The sequence below is a fragment of the Octopus sinensis genome, linkage group LG4 (genome assembly GCF_006345805.1).
Source record: "Octopus sinensis linkage group LG4, ASM634580v1, whole genome shotgun sequence".
In the NCBI taxonomy this organism is placed as follows: Eukaryota; Metazoa; Mollusca; class Cephalopoda; order Octopoda; family Octopodidae; genus Octopus; species Octopus sinensis.
This window is the reverse complement of record NC_043000.1, coordinates 152662567-152687984: the sequence shown is the minus strand read 5'-3', so window position 1 is coordinate 152687984 and position 25418 is coordinate 152662567. Positions and strand designations below refer to the sequence as shown.

The following is a 25418-nucleotide window of genomic DNA, read 5'->3' as shown; positions in this document are numbered from 1 at the left end:
ACATAGTTCTTTGGTTCATTGAATCCTGACTAACAGTCCAACGCATGCCAACATGGAAGACAGATGTTAAACAGTGATGATGAAGATGAATGTATCTTAATTCCTAATTGTTTATTCTATGTTGAATTAAGATTAAGTTGTCATAAGGCGTAGGAGTGGCTGTGCGGTAAGTAACTGGCTTACCAACCACATGGTTCTGGGATCAGTCCCACTGCGTGGCACCTTGGGCAAGTGTCTTCTACTATAGCCTCAGGCCGACCAAAGCCTTGTGAGTGGATTTGGTAGACAGAAAGTGAAAGAAGCCCACCCAGGGACGATGATTGACTTTATTAATGGCGGTGCCCCAGCATGGCCACAGCTCATGAGCTGAAACTAGATAAGAATAAAAATAAAAAAATAAATTATATATGTATATATATGTACGTGTGTGTATATGTTTGTGTGTCTGCGTTTGTCCCCCCAACATCGCTTGACAACCGATGCTGGTGTGTTTACGTCCCCGTAACTAGCGGTTCGACAAAGGAGACCGATAGAATAAGTACTAGGCTTACAAAGAATAAGTCCTGAGGTTGATTAGCTCGACTAAAGGCAGTGCTCCAGCATGGCCACAGTCAAATGACTGAAACAAGTAAAAGAATAAAAGAGTATCTAAGAAAATATATATCCTGTTGATGTTTATTCAATTAAGAAAATGTTTGTTCTTCATTGTGAAGCGGACAAATTTTAATGAATTGGCAGAAACAGTAGAGTTATTGTCTACTTAATTCATGCTTCTGCATTTCATGTTCAACTCCAAGATTGATTTTCCTGTTTATTCCTCATGGATTTATGAGACAAAATATCCAGTTAGTAAAATAATTTTGTATCATAGTTGTGTAGCTATTGGAGTACCCAACTTATGTAATATATCTACTCTAGATATAAACTGTTGCCTGTGAGTTAACAAAATCATCATCATTGTTTAACATCCATTTTCCATGGTTGCATGGGTAGGACTAAATACTTGTCGATTTTCCAAACTTACTTATTGTACTTTGTGATGTTTGCTCAAAGCATATGAATTTTTAACTTTTCAGTTGGTGATCCAGCACCACTTTGATTTAGTTATATAATGAGGTCAGTTTATCTCCCAATGTATATTTAATGTGCTCTATAGTGGTGAAGTAAGAATTTAGAAAAACTGAACCCACTTTTCATTTTGAGTCCTAATTAATAATGATAATGAAATTATTGCATACAGTGCTCAAGTGCACCACAACTTGTCAGAAAGTGCGTATAAAGTATATGCAGTAGTGTACAAATGTCTGGAAAGCGAACAATGCATGAGTCAGATACATGCTTGTGTGTGTATGGAGGAGAGAAAATCAGGTGTGGTGTTGGCGAATCTCAGGAAGCATGGAAGTTTTGAAGGATTTAGTGCTCCGACAACTAACAACTGATGCCGGCAGTTTGTTCCATGCTTCAAACCAGTGACAGATCTTCTTCATAGCTACTTAATTTGTTTGAAACAATAGCCAAATCTCCTCAAATCACATTCTGTTAGCTTAAAACAAGGGCAAACTAAATAATGTAGTCCTAAATACACTGTGTCTGAAAAAGTTGGGATGGTCATTCCTAGATCACTTGTTTAATCTGAGCTGATCTGGAATGAAACAGCAACAACAATCCTATTTGTTACTCTTTACTCTTTTACTCTTTTACTTGTTTCAGTCATTTGACTGCGGCCATGCTGGTGCACTGCCTTTAATCGAGCATCTCGACCCCAGGACTTATTCTTTGTAAGCCCAGTACTTATTCTGTCGGTCTCTTTTGCCGAACCGCTAAGTAATGGGGACATAAACACACCAGCATCGGTTGTCAAGCAACGCTAGGGGGACAAACACAGACACACACACATATATATATATACATATATACGACAGGCTTCTTTCAGTTTCCGTCTACCAAATCCACTCACAAGGCTTTGGTCGGCCCGAGGCTATAGTAGAAGACACTTGCCCAAGGTGCCGCGCAGTGGGACTGAACCCGGAACCATGTGGTTGGTAAACAAGCTACTTACCACACAGCCACTCCCACTAACATTTCCTATGTCCTTGAATTAGTCACAGTCTCATTTCATCTCCTTCTCAACAGATCAATTTATCCCCGAAATGTAAATAAAATTCAATATAATTTAAATGATTTTATTTTTCCCCAAAAGGCACAGGTTGTGTTTGGTGGTACCACCAAGAGAAAATCTCCCAAAGAACCTATTGATTGCGTAACAGCTGAAGAATACGTCAGGTATACACATACACACATTTATGTGTCAGCTATTTATTATGTTTATGAATATTATTGAGCTTTGTTGTTTTAACTCTGTTACAGATGGACAAATCTGCATATATCTTTGTGCTTTGCTTACAAAAGTTTATGTCAATGTTAATTTGTTTTAATCAACTGTTTTATGCTTTGTGCTGATAATGAATCATACTGATTATGCCTCATTATCTGCATTGATATATAAAATATCCATCATACTATACAAACTTCACACTTTTTATATTGTTAATTACTGAAACATAGAGTAAACACATTCTACTATTGTCTATATACAAGTGTAATAAGCCAGTATGTGTAAGCCTTGACGATTGATAAATGTAAAATGTGTCTGCTAAATACTTAACCCTTTCGTTACTGTATTTATTTTGAGATGCTCTGTGTTTCTTCCAATTATTTTAAATATAACAAAGAATTTAGTAAAATAACATCGTTATCATTAAGCTAGTGTTAGGAACATAAATTGTGACTAACGTTTGGTTGAAGATTTGAATTCAAAACTTATGACATTTATACTAAAGAGCCAGAGCCGGTTTCAGCCGGGTTGATAACGAAAGGGTTAAACAGGTTCTAAACTTCTGGTACTAGGCTTCAGTTTCATATCTTACATTGAAAAGAGAGAAATCTTGCCCCATATATCTTAGGCAGCATGCCTAAATACCCTTGTGCGTATTCCTGACATCTTGATGAAGCAAGTCTCAAAGAATTTAGTGTACTGTCCAAATACACAGCAAATTTGAATTTAAAGATAAGACTTTTGAACTAAAGATCAAATACATAGGCGCAGGAGTGGCTGTGTGGTAAGTAGCTTGCTAACCAACCACATGGTTCCGGGTTCAGTCCCACTGCGTGGCATCTTGGGCAAGTGTCTTCTGCTATAGCCCCGGGCCGACCAATGCCTTGTGAGTGGATCTGGTAGATGGAAACTGAAAGAAGCCTGTCGTATATATATATATATATATGTATGTGTTTGTGTGTCTGTGTTTGTCTCCCTAGCATTGCTTGACAACCGATGCTGGTGTGTTTACGTCCCCGTCACTTAGCGGTTCGGCAAAAGAGACCGATAGAATAAGTACTGGGCTTACAAAAGAATAAGTCCCGGGGTCGATTTGCTCGACTAAAAGGCGGTGCTCCAGCATGGCCGCAGTCAAATGACTGAAACAAGTAAAAGAGTAAAGAGAGAGTATAGTATTCCATTTTACTATTTCACTTCTTCAATCCCTGTAAAATGTTTTAAATCATATTCTTGTGGTTACACTTACAATTAACCCTTTAACGTTCAGATTACTCTGTCAAACATAATGCTTATTTATTCACATTGTTTTGAATTAATCATAGATTATCTCTTATAGTTTCAAGATTTCAATTGTATGATTTATATTTCGTTTTTGGATTTGGTTTGCAAGATTCTTTATGTGAGTTCGTGTGTTGAAGCATATTCTGTTGTGTCTGGGGAGAGTCATTTCTTTTTGTGCCTTATAATGTAATACACTCACCGGTAAAATTTCCACTTTTTTCTTATTTTTATTTTCCTAAAATTTTCGTTGCATCTTGCAACCTTTTGACATTGTAGCATAAGTTTAAGAGGCTGGATCTGGCCATTTTGGACTTAAAATTAGTAGAATATTTTGGCCAGATATGACTGATTTAAATGCTAAAGGGTTAACCATGTAAATATACCTCCAAGACATCAAACTTGCTTTAAAACAAGAATTAATAATTATGTAAAGTGTGACTTCGTTACATGTACACCTAGACATATACCCACAAAAATGGTGTTCATTTCATCCATTTTTGCATGCTGGCATAGGTTAGATAGAGAAATATCAGTGGTAGGATTTTTATTCCTTTACTGCCCACAAGGGGCTACACACAAAGGGGACAAACAAGGACACACAAACAGATTAAATCGATTCCAGTGCATAACTGGTACTTATTTAATCAACCCCAAAAGGATGAGAGGCAAAGTCGACCTCGGCGGAATTTGAACTCAAAACGTATCGACAGACGAAATACCGCTGAGCATTTCACCCGGTGCGCTAACGTTTCTGCCAACTCGCCGCCTTTAGTGGTAGGATTTTGATGATCACATACTGTTACTGTTGCTGACCCTTACCTGTTTTTGGGGGTTTTTTTTATATTTTATTCTAGTGGATGATTTGTTGACAAATATTGTCAACAAATGTGACCAGTTGCAGCCAGTTACAAACAGTGACTTTGCTCTTTGTAACCCAGTGCAGATTCACTTAGGCATATGCACACACCACTCTACATTTTGCATGCATACAGATGTGTTTGACTGTGTTCTATAACCCAGAGTTGACTAAAGCCTTTTGAGTAGATTTGGTCGACACAAACTGAAAGAAGCCTCATATCTAATATCTAGCCACAGGAGTGGCTGTGTGATAAGTAGCTTGTTTACCAACCACATGGTTCCGGGTTCAGTCCCACTGCGTGGCAGTTGGGCAAGTGCCTTCTACTATAGCCTCGGGCCGACCAAAGCCTTGTGAGTGGATTTGGTAGACGGAAACTGAAAGAAGCCCATCGTATATATATATGTATGTGTGTGTGTGTGTTTGTGTGTCTGTGTTTGTCCCCCTAGCATTGCTTGACAACCGATGCTGGTGTGTTTACGTCCACTTAGCGGTTCGGCAAAAGAGACCAATAGAATAAGTACTGGGCTTACAAAAGAATAAGTCCCGGGGTCGAGTTGCTCGATTAAAGGCGGTGCTCCGGCATGGCCGCAGTCAAATGAATGAAACAATTAAAAGAGTAAAGAGTATATATATATGTGTGTGTGCGTGTGCATTTATATATATTCGTGTGGGTGTGTATACCCTTGTGTCTACACACCCTGATGGTTGTAAATATGCATTGTCATCATATAATTGATTGTTTCCTGTCTTCCATGTAAAACATGTCAGCTATGGGAAAATATTACTTTTATTGTTGTTGTTACTGTTGTCAATATATTGGGTGGAGCAGGTGTGGAACGAGAGGAAGAAAGAGCAATCAATATTACAGGTATTGGTACGAGAGGAAGAAAGAGCAATCAATATTACAAGTATTGGTACGAATGACTTAGACAATGACAAGTGAGTATCTATGTCATTTGAAGTGTCTGGCAGTGCATCAAGACCAGGTTTCAAGTCAGGATCAAGGCTGCAGAGATGAAGGAATTTGATGAATTGACTGAAAATTTGGTGTTCAGTGTATGTAGTGGGGATCTATCCTTGTTGCCATAACCACCCCAGTTAGACGAGAATAGTGTAGTAGTAGAGATACCAAATGCAGAAGTGGTGTTATAATTGAGAAAGTATTTATCATCATTGTGAGGGACGTCAATGTCGGGTAATTTGATGCCTATAGTGAACAGGAGTTGAGAGAGAAAGAGGAATTAAATGATGAATATGATGAATATAATTGGTTCCATAGACATGAAAGTAGACAGTAGCAATCAAGGGTGAAAGAATTTGGTCAATGTATCTGGATTGAACTCTGTCAGGCATTTGTGAATGAAAACTCTGAGCTAGCTGTAAATTGTTAAGCAGTTTGGGAGTGGAGTGGAAATACATAATGTAGGTACAGGGTGCATCATCATCATCATCGTTTAATGTCTGCTTTCCATGCTAGCATGGGTTGGACGATTTGACTGAGGACTGGCGAACCAGATGGCTGCACCAGACTCCAATCTGATCTGGCAGAGTTTCTACAGCTGGATGCCCTTCCTAACGCCAACCACTCCGAGAATGTAGTGGGTGCTTTTACATGCCACCGGCATGAGGGCCAGTCATGCGGTACTGGCAATGGCCATGCTCAAATGGTTCTTTTTATGTGTCACCTGTTTTTTCACATGCCACCAGCACAAGTGCCAGTAAGGTGATGCAGGTAACAATCACACTTGAATGGTGCTTTTTACGTGCCACTGGCACAGAAGCCAGTTAGCTGCTCTGGCAACAATCACACTTAGATGTTGCTCTTAGTACTCCACTAGCACGGATGCCAATCATCAAAATTGATATCGATTTCACTTGCCTCAAGAGGTCTTCGCAAGCAGAGTTTAGTGTCCAATGAAGGAAAGGTACGCATAAAGTGGGCTGGTTACACCCCTGGCATAGGACACAATGTCTCACTTGAGTTTGCCGAGTCTTCTCAAGCACAGCATATTTCCAAAGGCCACGGTCACTAGCCATTGTCTGGATCAGGCCCAATGTTCGAAGGTCATGCTTCACCACCTCATCCCAGGTCTTCCTGGATCTAACTCTTCCACAGGTTCCCTCAACCGCTAGGGTGTGGCACTTTTTCACACTGCTATCCACATCCATTCTCGCCACATGGACCTTGAATTAATGGTTGTGGCTGGAATAAGGAGAAAGAGACATGTTGGCATACAGGTATGACTTTATATTTGGAAGGAGCTCTCCTGGCACTGTGAGGGGAGCACCATACACAATTTCTGCGGTGTAAGTGTTGAGATTTTCTTTTGGGGTGGTACAGATTCCCAGCATCACCCATGGGAGTTGATCAATTCAATTTGGCCCCGTTAAGTCTGGTTGTCAGAGATTCCTTCAGGCAGGCTAGCAGCAAAACAAAGAAAACTTCCGATAGGAGAAGGAAAACAAAAGACTGTCAACAGTGAGTGTGAAACGAATCAGAGTGAATTAAGCAGAAATAACTGGCAACTTAAGCCCTATGTATTCGCATCTCCACTAGTTTGTTTACGTATAGCTTAAAGCTATACTCCTGGATTTTTCACCTAGCTCAGATTTTATTTCCCTTCGATTATCCTTATTCTCTTTGATTACCTTACCCAATTATATTGGATCTATTATTTAATGTGTGTGTGTTTGTGTGTCAATCATATACATTCCAATTTAATCTTTCTAAGAAGATATGCACATCAGTTGGAAATAATGTTTTGTTATGTTAATACCTTTATATTGCAGATGTGTTACCAGTGCCGGTGGCATGTAAGAGAACTTTCCGTTTCGCGACCGTTGCCAGCACCGCCCCGTTTCGTGTCCGTTGCCAGCCTCGCCTGGCCCTCGTGCCGGTGGCACATAAAAAGCACCATCCGTTCGTGGCCATTTGCCAGCTCTGTCTGGCACCAGTGCGGGTGGCACGTAAAAAGCACCATCCGTTCGTGGCCGTTTGCCAGCTCTGTCTGGCACCTGTGCGGGTGGCACGTAAAAAGCACCCACTACACTCACGGAGTGGTTGGCGTTAGGAAGGGCATCCAGCCGTAGAAACACTGCCAGATTTGACTGGGCCTGATGAAGCCTTCTGGCTTCACAGACCCCAGTAGAACCGTCCAACCCATGCTAGCATGGAAAACAGACGTTAAACGATGATGATACATACATATGTATGTATTAATGTGTATGTGTGTAAGTAGATATTTCTTTAGTTGTTATGGGTGTATATTTATGCATGTACTTGAAAATAGGAAATATAGTACAAAGAAATAAGTGTGTGTGTGTGTGTGTGTGTGTGTACCCTTATCTTAACATCAGTTGGTAGTTGTAAATAAGCTTCACTGTCACACAATCTCAATCGAAGGAGAGGGGCTTTCTCCGTCCGGGTTGCGGATCCGTGGAATAAGCTGCCGGACGAGATATAGTGAAGATGCCGACGACCGCTCGGTTCAAAGTCTCCCTTGACCTCAAGTGGCCTGAACTCTTTACATGAACACCACCCTGTACATAACTCCATGTCCCCCTACATGGCCTTGCTTTTTTGCTTTTTAAGCCAAAAAATTAACTAACTAACAAGTAATGTTTTGGCCATAAGGAAATATTACCTTGCCTGGAAATCAGGGAAGGTTAGCGACATGATGGATATTCAGGTGTAGAAAAATCTCCTTCTACAAATTTTATCTGGCTGATACATGCATGGGAAAGTAGACAGCAATTGATGGTGGTGGCGGCAGCAGTAGCAGCAGCGGCGTCATCATTGTCATTGTTTGTTTGTTAGTTAGTTAGTTAATTAGTTAGTTAATTTTTTGGCTTAAAAAGCAAAAAAGCAAGGCCATGTAGGGGGACATGGAGTTATGTACAGGGTGGTGTTCATGCAAAGAGTTCAGGCCACTTGTGGTCAAGGGAGACTTTGAACCGAGCGTTCGTCGGCATCTTCACCATCTCGTCCGGCAGCTTGTTCCACGGATCCGCAACCCGGACGGAGAAAGCCCCTCTCCTTCGATTGAGATGAAATCGTCACAGATAGCGCAGATAGTTTGTGTATGTGTGTGCGTGTGTGTATTTTGTTTTTCACTATTATATATTGACAAAAGGTATAACATTCTTGAGAAATAAAAAAAAAAACCCCAGAGAACAGAAGTTTTATATTTGTCCATGAAACCTCTCCAGTTCCCTTTTACGACTTTTACTGTTATTTGGTGTTGAATTTAGGCTTCGAAAGCTACAGATGGAAAATGCTGCAGCATTGAAATATGGGGATGATGTGAGCAAAGGTTAGTTGAATTAGTACCTTTTTTCTTTTCTTTTTTGTCAATTATTTTCTTTCCTATGTTATATTTTGTTAAGAGAGGGGGTAAAATTAATTTTTCAGTATTTCCAATTATTAAGGGCTTTTGTGCTTTATCATAACAGAATCATTTCCATTTATATAACAGCTATTTTCTATTCAATCCACTTTTATAGATTTACAAAAATTCCCTTCCCCACTCTCTCTCTCCCCTCAAACATACACCCCCCCCCCACACACACACATTTATCTATGACAGTAATAGATAACAGCTTTTCTGTTAGGCATGTTAAATACGGTTTCAGTTTCCTCCTCTAATGTCGTTAATTAATGAAGGTTCATCCTGTAACCCAATTAGGTCATTAGAGTACCACTGCAGATCTAGGGTTCGTGTAACTCAAGGAAAAGATATCGAAATGATTTCTCTTTTGCTGCAAAGACAGAGACTTGGAGATGCCACTATGAAAGGTTGCTAAATGAAGAGAAGGAATGGGAGAAAGTGAGTCTGCCAAATGTCAACCCAACAGAGGGACCAGCTATCCAAATTGACAGTACCTTGGTAGATAAAGCAATGAAGAGTATGAAGACAGGGAAAGCCCCTGGCCCATCAGGAATCACCGCAGAGATGCTTAAAATATCTGGCAGTGTCAGCTATAGTCTAGTCATCCGTATAGTCAATCAGGTGATACATGAAGGAGTCGTACCCAATGACTGGTGTAGCAGCACCATAGTCAACTGCTACAAAGGTAAAGGTGATGCATTAGCTAGGAATAATTACAGTGGTATCAAGTTATGGGATCAGATAATGAAAGTCACGGAGATCGTCATAGCCCAGCTAATTAGGAAGAGAGTTAGTTTAGACAAGATGCAGTTTGGATTTGTACTAAGGAAAAGCACCACTGATGCTATATTAGACTGTATGACACACTCACTTGCCCCCTTTCACCTCCTTGTTGCTTCACCTGTCTTCATCATCTGTTTTCTTTAACTATATATAAATATCATCATCATAATCATCATTTAACGTCCGCTTTCCATGCTAGCATGGGTTGGACGATTTGACTGAAGACTGGTGAACCAGATGGCTACACCAGGCTCCAATCTTGATCTGGCAGAGTTTCTACAGCTGGATGCCCTTCCTAACATCAATCACTCCGAGAGTGTAGTGGGTGTTTTTACGTGCCACCGGCATGAGGGCCAGTCAGGCGGTACAGGCAATGGCCATGCACAAATGGTGTATTTTATGAGCCACCAGCACAGGAGCTAGTCCAGTGGCACTGGCAACAACCTTGCTCGAGTGTTTTTTCACGTGCCACCAGCACAAGTGCCAGTAAGGTGATGCTGGTAATGATCACGCTCGAATGGTGCTTTTTACGTGCCACCGGCACAGAAGCCAGTTAGCTGCTTGGATGATGCTCTTACCACTCCACTAGCACGAATGAGCAATGATCACGCTCATCATCATCGTTTAACATCCGTTTTCCATGCTGGCATGGGTTGGACAGTTCAACTGGGGTCTGGGAAGCCAGAAGGCTGCGCCAGGCCCAGTCTGATCTGGCAGTGTTTCTACAGCTGGATGCCCTTCCTAACGCCAACCACTCCATGAGTGTAGTGGGTGCTTTTTATGTGCCACCCGCACAGGTGCCAGGCGAGGCTGGCAAACGGCCACGATAGGATGGTGCTTTTTCCGTGCCACTGGCACGGAGGCCAGTCGGGGTGGCGCTGGCAACGGCCACGTTCGGACGGTTCTCTTACGTGCCACCGGCACTGGTATCTCAGATGGTGTTTTTAGCACTCCACTAGCACGGATGAGAGAAAGAGAGAGAATATAAGGACCTTTGGTAAAAGGAATGAATGTATTAAAATGGACTCCAATAAATCACTAGCAGGATGAGAATGCAAAATAAAAGAATGACTTTCATGTTTAAAAAAATAGTCCAACATTTTATTGTTTATGCCAACCATTTACTCTATGGTTGCATTTAATATTCTGCTGCAAGATACAATGAAATTAAACACATTGCTTTCATTCTTTTATAATTTCTTACTTGTTACTCATTTTTTCCCTTAATTTACAGGCATTGAATGGGACCACATGATAAAGAATCTGACTGAAGCTTGCATGAAATTCGAAATTCTCAGCACTAACTGCCGTAACCCAGTAAGAATAACTTTATAATACGGCCCTTTTTATCATAATAATCCTTAGCTTAAAATATCTAGATTTTTTTTGTTTTTAATCTGTTATGATTTAGACAGATCTTCAGTGCAGCAATTATCATTTTTGGCAATGAGGGAGACTTTAACACAGCAACTTGGCTTGCAAGAAATAACAGCCAAACATCCCCCAAATCACAACCTTCCATAAAAAGTGGGAGGATACATTAGATATTGTAGTTCTTGAGATACAGACAAGCTTGTCATGGCTGGAATGCCTTCAGTCATAGGTCTGTTTGATTGGAGTTGATCTGGGCCTAAACAACAGCAACAAATTTCTGCTCAGGCAAAAGGCAGATGGTAGGAAGCCTATGTAAAGAATATAAGATACAGAATGGTAATAAGACAGCCAAGGCTGGAGAGTAACAACTCAAAATGGTCCATTTGAAAGGTAATATTGGTTCACAAATGGCCTGAGAGAGTGCCAGGGTGCGAAAGGGATCAGTTGATATAATCAAAAGATGTGGACACGATGGTATGAACACATGGATGATACACCATGTGGCCATTGCTGTCTTTATTGCTTTCCATGCTTGCATGGGTTGGACAGATGTCATTGAGACAGGTTTTCTAAGGCCAAGTATCTTTCCTGTTGCCAACCCCTGTCTATAGTATATCTCCATGGTCAGGCACATTTTCACAGAATATACTGGAAATGAATAATACCGTTTGTATGACAGTGGCATTCATTTACAACAACCATGCCATGTCAAAACAAGACACAAACACATACACATTTTCACTTACTCACACACGATGGGCTTCCATATAGCTTCCATCTACCAAATGCACTCAAAAGGCTTTGGTTGGCCTGGGGCTGTAGTAGAAAACACTTTTTAACCCTTTAGTATTTAAACCGGCCATATCCGGCCAAAATATTTAATCTGTTTTATGTTCAAACTGACCAGATCCAGGCTCTCACACCTACCCTACTATGTTATTCTACATTGAGTAATTACACCATCAAGATCTTGAAGGTATGAGATAATGCATGATTAATTCAAATTAATGTGAATCAATAAGCATTATGCTTGATAGAATAATCTGAACACTAAAGGGTTAAACCTCTGCCTCATTTTTTCTTTCATGGAATGTCAACATTCTTCAAGTTGCACATGTATTAACCCTCACATGCGCTCTCTCTCTCTCTCTCTCTCTCTCTTACATAAACACACACACACTATGGGCTTCCGTACAGTCTTTGTCTACCAATTAAACTCAGCTTGAGGCTGTAATAAGAAACTTGCCCAAGATGTCATACAGTGAGATAAAACTCAAGAACTCAAAATTGCACAGTAGAAAACACACTCCATAGTTATACTGTCATACCTACACCTATTAATCTTGAAGAATACAATCTGTAAGATTTGACCTCACTAGTCTAAAAGGGCCTGCAAAGTAAAATTCCAAGTGCCCTTCTGCACCACTTCAGTCTAACATATCAAACAACAATTTCAAATCTTCTAAAAGACACATTATACACGATAACATAATCTAAGATGAAGAAATTATATTTTCTCTCAACAGCTCAAGTTAGACCTGTCTGATACGTCCAAAAATATGGAAGATCATGTTGACAATTGTGGTGGCCCTTTTGTCATGTATAATTGTGCTCGTCTAGCAATGCTTTTTCGGAAATTTGACGAAGATGTTAAAAACGGTGAGCATTATTATTTTTGTTGCTGTTGTTGTCGTTTATCATTAACAGTGGCGCAGGAGTGGGTGTGTGGTAAGTAGCTTGTTTACCAACCACATGGTTCCGGGTTCAATCCCACTGCATGGCACCTTGGGCAAGTGTCTTCTACCATAGCCTCGGGCAGACCAAAGCCTTGTGAGTGGATTTGGTAGACGGAAACTGAAAAGAAGCCCCTTGTATATATGTATATATGTATATATATGTGTGTGTGTGTTTGCATGTCTGTGTTTGTCCCCCTAGCATTGCTTGACAACCGATGCTGGTGTGTTTATGTCCCCGTTACATAGCGGTTCGGCAAAATAGACCGATAGAATAAGTACTGGGCTTACAAAAGAATAAGTCCCAGGGTCGAGTTGCTTGATTAAAGGCGGTGCTCCAGCATGGCCACAGTCAAATGACTGAAACAAGTAAAAGAGTGGATTGGCAGAACTAAATGCCTTACGGTATTTAGTTTGATAAATATAGAGAAGCAGTCAAGTTAAGATAGTGCACCATCAGTCAAGATACTACAGTTGATATAATTCGTTGTTCCCTTGCCCAAAATTTCTGTCCTTGTGCTTCTATACGAAATAATTATTACCATTAGTAAAAAGTGTGGAGGTGTGTGGCTTAGTGGTTAAGGTGTCAGCATCATGATCGTAAGATTGTGGTTTCGATTCCTGGACTGGGCAATGTGTTGTCTTCTTGAGCAAAACACTTCATTTCATGTTGCTCCAGTCCACTCAGCTGGCAAAAATGAGTAACGCTGTGATGGACTGGCGTCCCGTCCTGCTGGGGAACACATACGCCATAGAAACTGGGCCCATGAGCCTGGCTAGGCTTTAAAAGGGCGCATCTATTTAAAGTGGAGGCATGTGGTTTAGTGGTTAGTGTGTCAGCATCATGATCGTAAGATTGTGGTTTCGATTCCTGGATCGGGCAACGTGTTGTGTTCTTGAGCAAAACACTTCATTTCACGTTGCTCCAGTCTACTCAGCTGGCAAAAATGAGTAACGCTGCAATGGACTGGCGTCCCGTCCAGCTGGGGAACACATACGCCATAGAAACCAGGAAACCGGGCCCATGAGCCTAGCTAGGCTTTAAAAGGGTGCATTTATATTTTTTTATTAGTAAAAAGCACCAGTAAAGTGGTTGCTGTTAGGAAGGCATCTGGCCATAGAAACCAAGCCAATACAGATTAAGGAACCTGGTACAACTCCTGACCTTGCCAGTTCCTGTTAAGCCATCTGACCCATGCCAGCATAGAAAATATTTGTTAAATGTTGATGATGATGATTATCACTCTCAAATTACTAAAGATTAGGTCTTCAGATTTTTCTTGTGTTACATTCTTAGCAATAACATGTTAATTTCTTCCATGCTTTCCTTTGCTGTGTGCATACATCATCATCATCATCATCGTTTAACGTCCGCTTTCCATGCTAGCATGGGTTGGACGGTTTGACTGAGGACTGGCGAACCAGATGGCTTCTGTGCCGGTGGCACATAAAAAGCACCATCCAAACGTGGCCGATATCAGCGCTGCCTTGACTGGCTTCTGTGCCGGTGGCACATAAAAAACACCATCCGAACGTGGCCGATACCAGCGCCGCCTTGACTGGCTCCAATCTTGATCTGGCAGAGTTTCTACAGCTGGATGCCCTTCCTAACGCCAACCACTCTGAGAGTGTAGTGGGTGCTTTTACATGCGGCACAAGGGCCAGTCTGTGTATATGTCTGTATATGTATGTAGAAGAAAGAATAATGTTTAAATAATTTAGATGATTGTATTATGTGTTGCCAAACATGACAAAGTTACACGCTTTTTTATTTTGTGCTCAATCTTCTCATACTTTAATTTTCCACTTCAGGTATCTACCCTAGTCTGCCTAACTTGTCGCAGTGTGATATGAGTCTTCTTAAACTTGAGGTAAGTAATTGCTATTGAAGTAAGTAAGGTGCATGGCTCAGTAGTTAGAGCGTCAGGCTTACAATCATGAGCTATTGAGTTTGATTCCCAGACCAGGCTGCGTGTTGTGTTCTTGAACAAGACACTTTATTTCATGTTGCTTCAGTTCACACAGCTGTAGAAATGAGTTGTGATGTCACTAGTGCAAAGCTGTATCGGCCTTTGCTTTTCTCTTGGATAACATCAATGGTGTAGAGAGGGGTGGCCGGTATGCACGGGCCACTGCTGGTCTTCCTTAAATAACCTTTCGCAGACTTGTGCCTCAGCGGGTAACTTTCATTTATGACTGTAGGGGTTTTTACCCTTTTTTGTATTGTTTAACCCAGGTCAGTTGCATAGTTTATTGGTGGCTATCCACATGAACAGATGTGACCCTGTGTATGCTAGAGATTCTGGTAGTGACAGCAGGAAGCTCTTCCCTTGTATATCTTTTACTTGTTTCCGTCATTTGACTGTGGCCTTGCTAGGGCACTGCCTTGAAGGATTTTTAGTCAAACAAATCAACCCCAGGGCTTATTTTTTTAAAGCCTTCTCTTTTGTTGAACTGCTAAGTTATGGGGATGTAAACACACCAACACTGGTTGTCAAGCTGTTGTGGGGAACAAACATAGGCACAAAGAAACACACACACACACAAAACAGGCTTCTTTCAATTTCCATCTACCAAATCCATTCACAAAGTTTTGGTCAGCCTGAGGCTATGGTAGAAGACACTTGCCCAAAGTGCCACAGAGTAGGACTGAACCTGGAACCATGTAATTGGGAGGCAAGCTTCTTACCACACAGCCACACCTGCACCTATATCTGTATAACTATAAAATCAGTACTGCTCTAGTGACCCAGAACAATACCTTATTGTTTAATGTATAATTGGCAACACCACTCATTTACATATATCAGCTATATCATCCAAACATAGTTTCATCATCATCATCATCATCGTTTAACGTCCGTTTTCCATGCTAGCATGGGTTGGACGGTTTGACCGGGGTCTGGGAAGCCAGGGGCTGCAGCAGGCTCCAGTCTGATCTGGCAGAGTTTCTACAGCTGGATGCCCTTCCTAACACCAACCACTCCAAGAGTGTAGTGGGTTCTTTTTACGTGCCACTGGCACAGGTGCCAGGGGAGTCTGGCATCGGCCACGATCGGTTGGTGCTTTTAACGTGCCACCGGCACGGAAGCCAGTCAAGGCGGCGCTGGTATCGGCCACGTTCGGATGGTGTTTTTTATGTGCCACCGGCACAGAAGCCAGTCAAGGCGGCGCTGATATCGGCCACGTTTGGATGGTGCTTTTTATGTGCCACCGGCACAGAAGCCAGTCGAGGCGGCGCTGGCATCGGCCACATTTGAATGCCTTAAATAATAAAACAAATGCATGAATCTTTTATTCAATATTTCTTATTTGTTTTGTTTTTTTTTTTACTTTCAGGAAGAATGGACACTTCTTTATAATTTTGTGGAACCATACCCCAGTTTAGTACAGAGCACTGTCCCTACCATCGGAGATTGTTTATATTTAAATATTCAAACTCATAAGGTAATTTAACAATTATATTTGATAACTATTCTTCTTTTACACACCAAGTCAGGGTATTAATAGAAATTACTTTCTCAGTCAGAAAGATATCAATAGTAAAGTTCTACTTGGCAAAATTTGAATTCTGAAGGACATGGTACCGAATTAGATAAACCTATTTGTGGAAAGCACTCATTCTTCTTTGAGTTTCAGACAATAGTTCTGTCATTCTAACTAGTTCAGAAGAATCATGAATCTCAAATCTTTATATATAAAAGTCAAGTTGTGTGTCTGTCTCCTACGATTTAGATTCCTAACTACTCCCACATTTTGCGGTGCAGTTTAACCAAAACCGGGTATCTTATAGTCGTGATTCATATTGAGCCCTTCTGGGTATTAGCGCATGTCTACGATGAGTCTACGATTTAAAAAAAATTTACCATCATTTTTTTCCCATTTTTAATGCATTTTTTTTTTGCTATTATATAAGGGAAGTAGCTCTCTAAAAATGTATTATTAAATCTCAGAACATAAAAAGCTACAGTAACACCCCCCTTTGTGGTTAGCCATATTGAGATGGCTATTATACTTTACATCTCTAAAAATGCTTATATAGTTATTTCCCTTACAAACCCGAGCAACGCCGGGCAATACTGCTAGTAGTATATAAACTATTTTAAGATTTATAAGAACGACTTTCAAACTTTGAAGCTTGGCATCTTGAAGTTGGTTTATACTGATATCATTCTTTGCTGTTAGTATGTAAATATGTTATTTTCATGAATTACTGTTATAGTAGAAAGGCTTCTTCTTCTTCTTTTTCTTCTTCTTCTTCTTCTTCTTCTTCTCCTTCTTCTTCTTCTTCTCCTCCTCCTCCTCCTCCTCTTCCTCCTCCTCCTCCTCCTCCTCCTCCTCCTCCTCCTCACTGCTGCTGCTGCAGTGAGCATGCTAGACGAAACGCTTAGCGGTATTTCGTCTGCCGTTACGTTCTGAGTTCAAATCGCACCGAGGTCGACTTTGCCTTTCATCTTTTCGGGGTTGATAAATTAAGTACCAGTTGCACACTGGGGTTGATCTAATCGGCTGACCCCTTCCCCAAAATTTCAGGCCTTGTGCCTTTAGCAGAAAGGATTATTATTATTATTATTTAAAAAAAATTTTTTTTTTTTGGAGGTGGCAAGCTGGCAGAATCGCTAGCACGATGGTAGAAATGCTTATGGGTATTTTGTCTGCCTTCATGCTCTGAGTTCAAATTCCACTGAGGTTGACTTTACCTTTCATCTTTCCGAGGTCAATAAATTAAGTACCAGTGAAACACTGGGGGTCAATGTAATCAACTAGCACCCTCCCCTAAAATTTCAGGCTTTGTGCCTATAGTAGAAAGGATTATTATTATTAATATTATTTTGTCTTCTCTCCATAGCTTCGTCTGAAAGAAAAAACATGAAAGCTAAATGTTTCACTTCAAATATCCAATTTATACTTCAGGTTACTGGTTTTTTGGTGTCATTAAGTCACTGCTTAAGTTCCTACTACAGTCGAGTTCATGTTCTTGGCGTAAGTATACTTGTTTTGTACCTTGCACTAATTTGTTTACTACCTCAGGGATTTCATTATCATCATCGTTTAATGCGTCCATCTTCCATGCATGCATGGGTAGGACAGATGACAGGAGCCAGCAAAGTAGAAAAACTACCCTAGGCTACTGTATCTGTTTTGGATGAGATTTTGCAGCTGGATGCCCTTCCTAACACCAGCCATTCTGTAGAGCGGGCTCAGTGTTTTTTACGTGGCACTAGCACTGTTTCTCTCAGAGCCTTTTGTAGCTCTGTCTAATTATCCCATCCCCACCTTTTTTTTTTAGGGTGTGCTCTCTTCCTCCTTCCTTATGGGTTCCAAGTCAGGATGACTCAGGGTCTGTGAGTTTCCTTGGTTACCCTGGGTGGTATTTTCTTCCCTATTGGGAAATTTGATTTGTCATAATTCTTTTGTTTAACATCATTGTTTATATGCTTATGTAAATCCCCACTATTGTTTGTTTTTGTATTGTTCCAAATGTTTTTATAGAATTATTATTATTATTATTATTATTATTATTATTATTCAGTGAGAGAGCAGTGCATGCCATCAAAGTGACACTGGGGTAAAATATACGAAGCCCAATATACCCATCATGGCTACCCATGAGATAAGGGTACACTAGGCACATGCATCACAACCATATATGCACATGGTGATCTCATATCAAGATAAACAGCGCATGACCTTGCAGGTGGGGCCCACTTAGAATTTTCTTCTGGTCGAATAGCCCATCCCACTCAAAAGGTCCTTGAATAAGGGTTGTTTAAGGATGTTGAACGAACCACTCCTGTTTCCGAAGGTGAATTATCCAAACCTCCAAGAATCCCTCTCAACACATGGCTATGATACTCCCCCACTACTTCTGGTCATGATCAGAGATGGACATATCGTCAGCCACTAAGGGACTTGGTCAACTGGTTAAGGTCAAACAACTGACAAGAAAATCTGTGTTATTGAGCAGAATATTTGCTGCAGCCCATCTTTTATACCAAGACAAAACAATGTACATGATAACACTTCCAATCAGTTAAGATCAGCAGCACTGAGAGCCTCTGCCTGGTACTGCATCAGTATTATTATTATTATTATTATTATTATTATTATTACATGTTTGACTTTTGCTTTATATTTGTACAAGTTGGCTCCAAGTCTCACCCAGAGACCTCAAGAGACAACAGGTTGGAAGTTCCCGTTGTTGTTATGCCTAGTGTACCATATATTTGGGGTTTTTTTCTTCTCTCTTCTTCTTTTTTTTTTATTATTATTATTATTATTATTATTATTATTATTGTTATTATTATTATTATTATTGTTATTATCATTACTATTATTATTGTCATCTTTATTATTATTATTATTACTATTATCGTCATCTTTATTATTATTATCATTATTATTACTATTATTATTGTTACTATTATTATTATTATTATTTTTATTATCATTATTATTATTATTATTACTATTATTATTATTATTATTATTATTATCTGTATTATTGCAGGAGCCACGTCGACATCTTTTACCTTTGATGTACGCTCGATTACATCTTCTTACTGCTGTTCACCAAGTCATGTTAAATGGCCTGCAACTGCTCAACATTGAACCAGCTTCACAACTGTAACATTTGGCAGAAAATCCAACAGATTGTGTATGTGTGTATGTGTGTGTGTATGTGTGTGTGTGTGTGCGTGTGTGTGTGTGTGTGTGAACCTGCATGTGTGTGTGTATGCAAATATCTTTCTTACTCTCTCTGCTTGAGAGTCTATTTATCTATACAATAAATATTTATATACACATAAAGATTGATGTTTGTTACAATGTAAATCCAAATGCACAAGAAGTATCATTTGTTTCCCATTTTGTACAAGAACATGTCCAGCCATTGGCAAATATTACCTCGCTTGGAAACAGGTAAGGGTTGCTGATAGGAAGCACACCCAGCAGTAGAATATCGTCTGCTTCAATAAACTTGATCCAACCCATGCAAGCATGGAAAAGTGGACATTAAAACAATGATGGTAATATAACAATATATCTTTTAATCCATAATTTGAATGGCTATCTCCGGTTCTAGCACACATAACCTTATATGTATATATCATCATCATCATCATTGTCGTTTAACATCCACTTTCCGTGCTAGCATGGGTTGGACGGTTCAACTAGGTTCTGGGAAGCCCAAAGGCTGCACCAGTCCAGTTAGATCTGGCAGTGTTTCTACATCTGGATGCCCTTCCTAACGCCAACCACTCCATGAGTGTAGTGGGTGCTTTTTACGTGCCACCGACACAGGTGCCAGACGAGGCTGGCGAACGGCCACGCTCGGATGGTGCTTTTTACATGCCACCAGCACGGAGGCCAGGCGAGGCTGGCAACGGCCACGATCAGATGGTGTTTGTTATGTGCCACTGGCAGGGAGGCCAGGCGAGGCTGGCAACGGCCACGATCGGATGGTGTTTGTTACGTGCCACCGGCACGGAAGCCAGTCGATGAGGTGCTGGCTATAGCCACATTCGGATGGTTCTCTTACGTGCCACCGGCACTGGTATCACAACTACAAATTCCATATATATATATATAATGACCTTCAAACATTAGGCCTTCTAGTATGTCAGCCCTGGTCAAACTGTCCAGCAGATACCAGCATGGACAACAGATGCTAAATTATGATGACGAAGTAACAAAATGACTCATGGTCCGAGAATTTCATGCCTCGATACTTATCAAAGTGCCAACACAAGCAAAACTCTCAGAACTTGAGTTACAAAATACCAATGCACAAATCAGTCAGCCCTTGAGTTACTCTGTTACTTCTGCTAAATATCAGTAAATATATATATATACATATCATCAATCCATACATCGTGCTAGCCCGTCCAACCCGTGCTAGCATGGAAAACGGACGTTAAACGATGATGGGGATTTCTATCACAAGCTTGTAATGAGCGTTATTACAATTTTGCATTGAAAAAGTGTCCGACTTGATTTTTTCCCGCCAAAATTAATGCCACGTGGAGAAAATCCTTTAGGTAGGAGGAGACGCCACCCTTCCTGTGCATGCGTGAAAAATCTTCATGCCAATATGCTGCTTCAGTTCCCAGCTGTTATGCCTAGAGTACTGACGTGTATTTTCGTTTTCATGCAAGATGAACAATCGCTTTGAGCAGAGACCATAAACCTACGTCTCATCAGCAGTGATGATGGTCTTCATGAAGCTTTTGTTGTGGTTTACACAACCCAGCATGTCCTGAGCGATTTGCATGCGAAAGCACCTTGGGGACGATCACGCTGATACTCTACACGTGCACAATTTTTCCGTTAAAATAGAATGCACTAATCCTGTGCTTACCCATACTTCATGAGCAAATTCCTGGATTCTTGGATGACGGCCTTCCATGCCTATTCGTCAAACCTTCTCAATTGGCTTCTCATTTTGCTTTGTGAATGACGTGCCTTGCTTTCCATCTATCTTTCTGTTTGCAGATCTCTGACTCTTTTTCTTATTTCTTTATTGCCCACAAGGGGCTAAACATAGAGGGGACAAACAAGCACAGACAGAAGGATTAAGTTGATTACATCGACCCCAGTGCGTTACTGGTACTTAATTTATTGATCTCGAAAGGATGAAAGGCAAAGTTGACCTCAGCGGAATTTGAACTCAACGTAATGGCAGACGAAATACCTATTTCTCTACTACCCACAAGGGGCTAAACACAGGGAGGACAAACAAGGACAGACAAATGGATTAAGTCGATTACATCGACCCTAGTACGTAACTGGTATTAATATATCAACCCCGAAAGGATGAAAGGCAAAGTCGACCTCGGCGGAATTTGAACTCAGAACGTAACGGCAGACGAAACACGGCTATGCATTTCGCCCGGCGTGCTAACGTTTCTGCCAGCTCGCCGCCTCCCTGTCCCTTTTTCTTCTCCTTTTTACCCTTCCCTATCAGATGTGCGTTTGTCCGAAATTCTTTCCATCACGTATTTCTATACATACATTGATACATGCTCTATTTAATCATTGACTTATTAATTAATTCGTTATTCACACAGCAATTAATTTATGATATTCATTTCTGTATGATTACAATTTTGATTATATTCAGCTTGTCATTAACGTGCTTAACTTTATCTTTCTTTCTTTTACTTGTTTCAGTCATTTGACTGCGGCCATGCTGGAGCACTGCCTTTAATCGAGCAACTCGACCCCGGGACTTATTCTTTTGTAAGCCCAGTACTTATTCTATCGGTCTCTTTTGCCGAACCGCTAAGTAACGGGGACATAAGCACACCAGCATCGGTTGTCAAGCAATGCTAAGGAGACAAACACACACACGCATATATATATATATATATAAATATATATACAACAGGCTTCTTTCAGTTTCCGTCTACCAGATCCACTCACAAGGGTTTGGTCGGCCCGAGGCTATAGCAGAAGACACTTGCCCAAGGTGCCACGCAGTGGGACTGAACCCGGAAGCATGTGGTTGGTAAACAAGCTACTTACCACACAGCCACGCCTGTGCCTATCGTTGGCTATGTTTGAAACAGTTGTACCACTTCTTGATCTGAGCGTTGCCCATGGCTTCATTGCCAAAAGCCTGCTGAATATTCTGGATGATTTGAGCTTGAGCATCATTAAGCTTATGACAAAACTTGATATACGTATGTATGCTTGTGTGTATGTACATATGTATGTTGATGTGGAAGTTCTTCCACGGGACCTGAGCAAGGGTTTTTACGGTCCATCGTAGGATGAAAAAGAAGGAAAGCACTTGCCACCAGAACCCTGTTCTATGCCTCAAATCTCAAGAATCTTTCTTGAGATTCTTGCGGAATACAGGATGATACTTTTCTGCAGATCGACAATGCGAGTTTCAATTCCATTTGGAAATGTATGGCGTCATACTATTCTGGGTACAGGAAACTAAAATAGATCAAACCTAATATTTGAATCTGGTCAGCGATCACTTTGATAGTGAAGTGTGGTAAAACATGCTCCTGTACAGGGAAATGTTGATGTGATGAAGGGAGTAAGCTTACGCACAGCGCAAACATTGGATCACTAGAAAAAAAAAAACCGTCTGTGCAGGTTGTTCAGCAAACCGGGGGCTCAGTAAGACATTGCAGAAGTCTCATTTGCCATATATGTATATAAATAATTATATTAATTATAATAAAGGGTTAATTGCAACAAGTTGTTCAAAACCACATTCTGTTTGTTTGTGGAGAGTTTTTTACTAGTAGGAGAAATGGTGACCTATTTAGCTGCCATTTCTAATATTTTCAGTATGTGGTTTTGAGCAACTTGTTGCAATTAACCCTTTATTATAATTAATATAATCCTTACCAAATATGGTATTTTCCATACCGATAAAACTACTAGGTGAAATTTATTAATTTTATTAAATTAATTATATTTCACCCTTTTTGTATTTTATATAAATAATTAGTTAGGAGGTTACGTGTGTGCATACATAGTTGAATTTACTTAGTCATCACGACATTTTTACAATAATAAATTTGCTTGTTAACTTGTGCACAACGCTATGAATGTCTGTTTGTAGACTAGTGATTTTTGTATGCACCTTTCATTATACATAACATTGTTAATACCACAAATTACGCGAAGATTCACTTCATCACATAAACCTTAGTGTCCAAAAACCATAAGAATTTACACACTGGGACATATCTTACAGCAAGTCTACTTAACAAATATTCTGCGGAATATCATCATCATCATCATCATCATCATCGTTTAACGTCCGTTCTCCATGCTAGCATGGGTTGGATGGTTCGACCGGGGATCTGGGAAGCCAGAAGGCTGCACCAGGCTCCAGTCTTATCTGGCAATGTTTCTACAGCTGGATGCCCTTCCTAACGCCAACCACTCCGTGAGTGTAGTGGGTGCTTTTTACGTGCCACCTGCACAGGTGCCAGGCGAGGCTGGCAATGCCCACGGTCGGATTGGTGCATTTTACGTGCCACCGGCACGGAAGCCAGTCGATTATTATTATTATTATTATGATATTATTATTATTATGATTATTATTATTATTATTATTATTATTATGATAAAAGAATTAATTAATTTATTTATTAGTATTATTATTATCATTATTATTATTATTATTATTATTTTTATTATTATTATTATCATTATTATTATTATTAATATTATTATTATTATTATTATTATTATTATTATTATTATTATTATTATTATTCTAGTGCATGCTAAATTAGTTAGCAGGTAATTTTATCTTGAGGCTTTGTGACAAATTTCCTCAAATCTTAAGAATCTTTCTTAGGATTGTTACAGAATATATGATGCTACTTTTCTGCAGGCCGACAATGCGAGTTTCAATTCCAATTTCTTTCAGTCTTTTAGGTAGCATTTTGGATCTTGTGCCAAGTTTACCACAGGAATAATTGTTGTCTTGGTCTCTCACAGTCTCCTCAGCTCCCTGGCTTGATCCAGGTAATGATATACTAAAATTACAATAATTCAGGACAATTATAACTACCTCTCCTCACAAAATTCTCAACACTTCTGGAATGTACTTCGTAACTTGTGGAACTTTGAGAGTTAAAAAGAATTAAATTAATTAAGTATATTCTTTTGACGGAAGAGGTAGACCCAAGAAAACCTGGGACAAGGTGGTGAAGCACGACCTTCAAACTTTAGGTCTCACCGAGGAAATAACTAGAGACCGAGACCTATGGAAGTATGCTGTGCGTGAGAAGACCCAGCAGGACAAGTGAGGCCATAATCCCGTGGCCTACACCTGGGATGTAGCCAGCCCACTTATGCATACCTTCCCTTCTTGGGACACAAAACTCCACTTGTAAAGACCTGTTGAGGCAAGTGAAAATCAAAATCGTAATCTATCAACATCAATGGAATTTGTAGCTGTGATACCAGTGCCGGTGGTACATAAGAGAACCATCAGAACGTAGCCGTAGCCAGCGCCGCACGACTGGCCTCCATGCCGATAGCACGTAAAAAGTACCCACTACACTCACGGAGTGGTTGGCGTTAGGAAGGGCATCCAGCTGTAGAAACACTGCCAGATCAGACTGGAGCCTGGTGCAGCCTACTGGCTTCCCAGACCCCAGTTGAACCGTCCAACCCATGCCAGCATGGAAAGCGGACGTTAAATGATGATGATGATTCTTTTGACATTAAAACTAATTCGCAAATTTCCTTCTCTAATTAAGCAAATCAAATTATTCGTGTCAATAACCTTTACGCAGTCATTATCATTTGAGATGGGTGATCTTTGTGATATTTAATTACATCCCATTGGTCTCAAATTTTAAATCCCATCTAAGTTAACTCTGTTGTTCATCCTTCTGGAGTCAATAGAATAAAGTACCAGTGAAGAATTGGAGTCAATAAACTTGTGCTTCTATACAAAAAAAAATTAATGTTATTTACAAGATCTCTAATCCCATGTGATTTCAACTATTCTCATAAATTTTTTTAATTACATATATCTATGGGTCGATATGTTTTTTCTCCAAAGCAATTAGGCTTTCATCTATCTTTTTGTTTGCAGATCTCTGTCTCTTTTTCTTCTCATTTTCACCCTTCCCAACCAGATGTGCGTTTGTCCGAAATTCTTTCCATCACGTATTTCC

General features: G+C 40.2%; 1 protein-coding gene and 1 long non-coding RNA gene across 5 annotated transcripts in view; one reads left to right on the top strand and one right to left on the bottom strand.

Annotated features, from left to right (window-relative positions):
- The window catches only part of LOC115210607 (DALR anticodon-binding domain-containing protein 3), a 47384-nt gene that overhangs the window by 13267 nt on the left and 8699 nt on the right, over positions 1–25418 (top strand). The window contains exons 6-14 of one of the 4 annotated variants that reach the window (XM_036502583.1): positions 2201–2283; positions 8727–8788; positions 10881–10963; positions 12547–12679; positions 14566–14624; positions 16093–16200; positions 17668–17736; positions 19265–19408; positions 19455–19544. In XM_036502583.1, coding sequence (XP_036358476.1) covers positions 2201–2283; positions 8727–8788; positions 10881–10963; positions 12547–12679; positions 14566–14624; positions 16093–16200; positions 17668–17736; positions 19265–19384 — 717 coding nt within the window. In that variant the 3' untranslated portion in view covers positions 19385–19408; positions 19455–19544. Of the gene's footprint in view, positions 1–2200; positions 2284–8726; positions 8789–10880; positions 10964–12546; positions 12680–14565; positions 14625–16092; positions 16201–17667; positions 17737–19264; positions 19545–25418 lie in introns of those variants that run through there. The other 3 variants (XM_036502582.1, XM_036502584.1, XM_029779209.2) reach the window with 3 other exon arrangements.
- Positions 746–24178, bottom strand: LOC118763165. The gene is made up of 5 exons (XR_004998928.1): positions 24054–24178; positions 19985–19986; positions 17969–17974; positions 8696–8703; positions 746–756 (listed from the first exon to the last, which is right to left on the bottom strand). It is a non-coding gene; the product is annotated as an uncharacterized LOC118763165 (long non-coding RNA).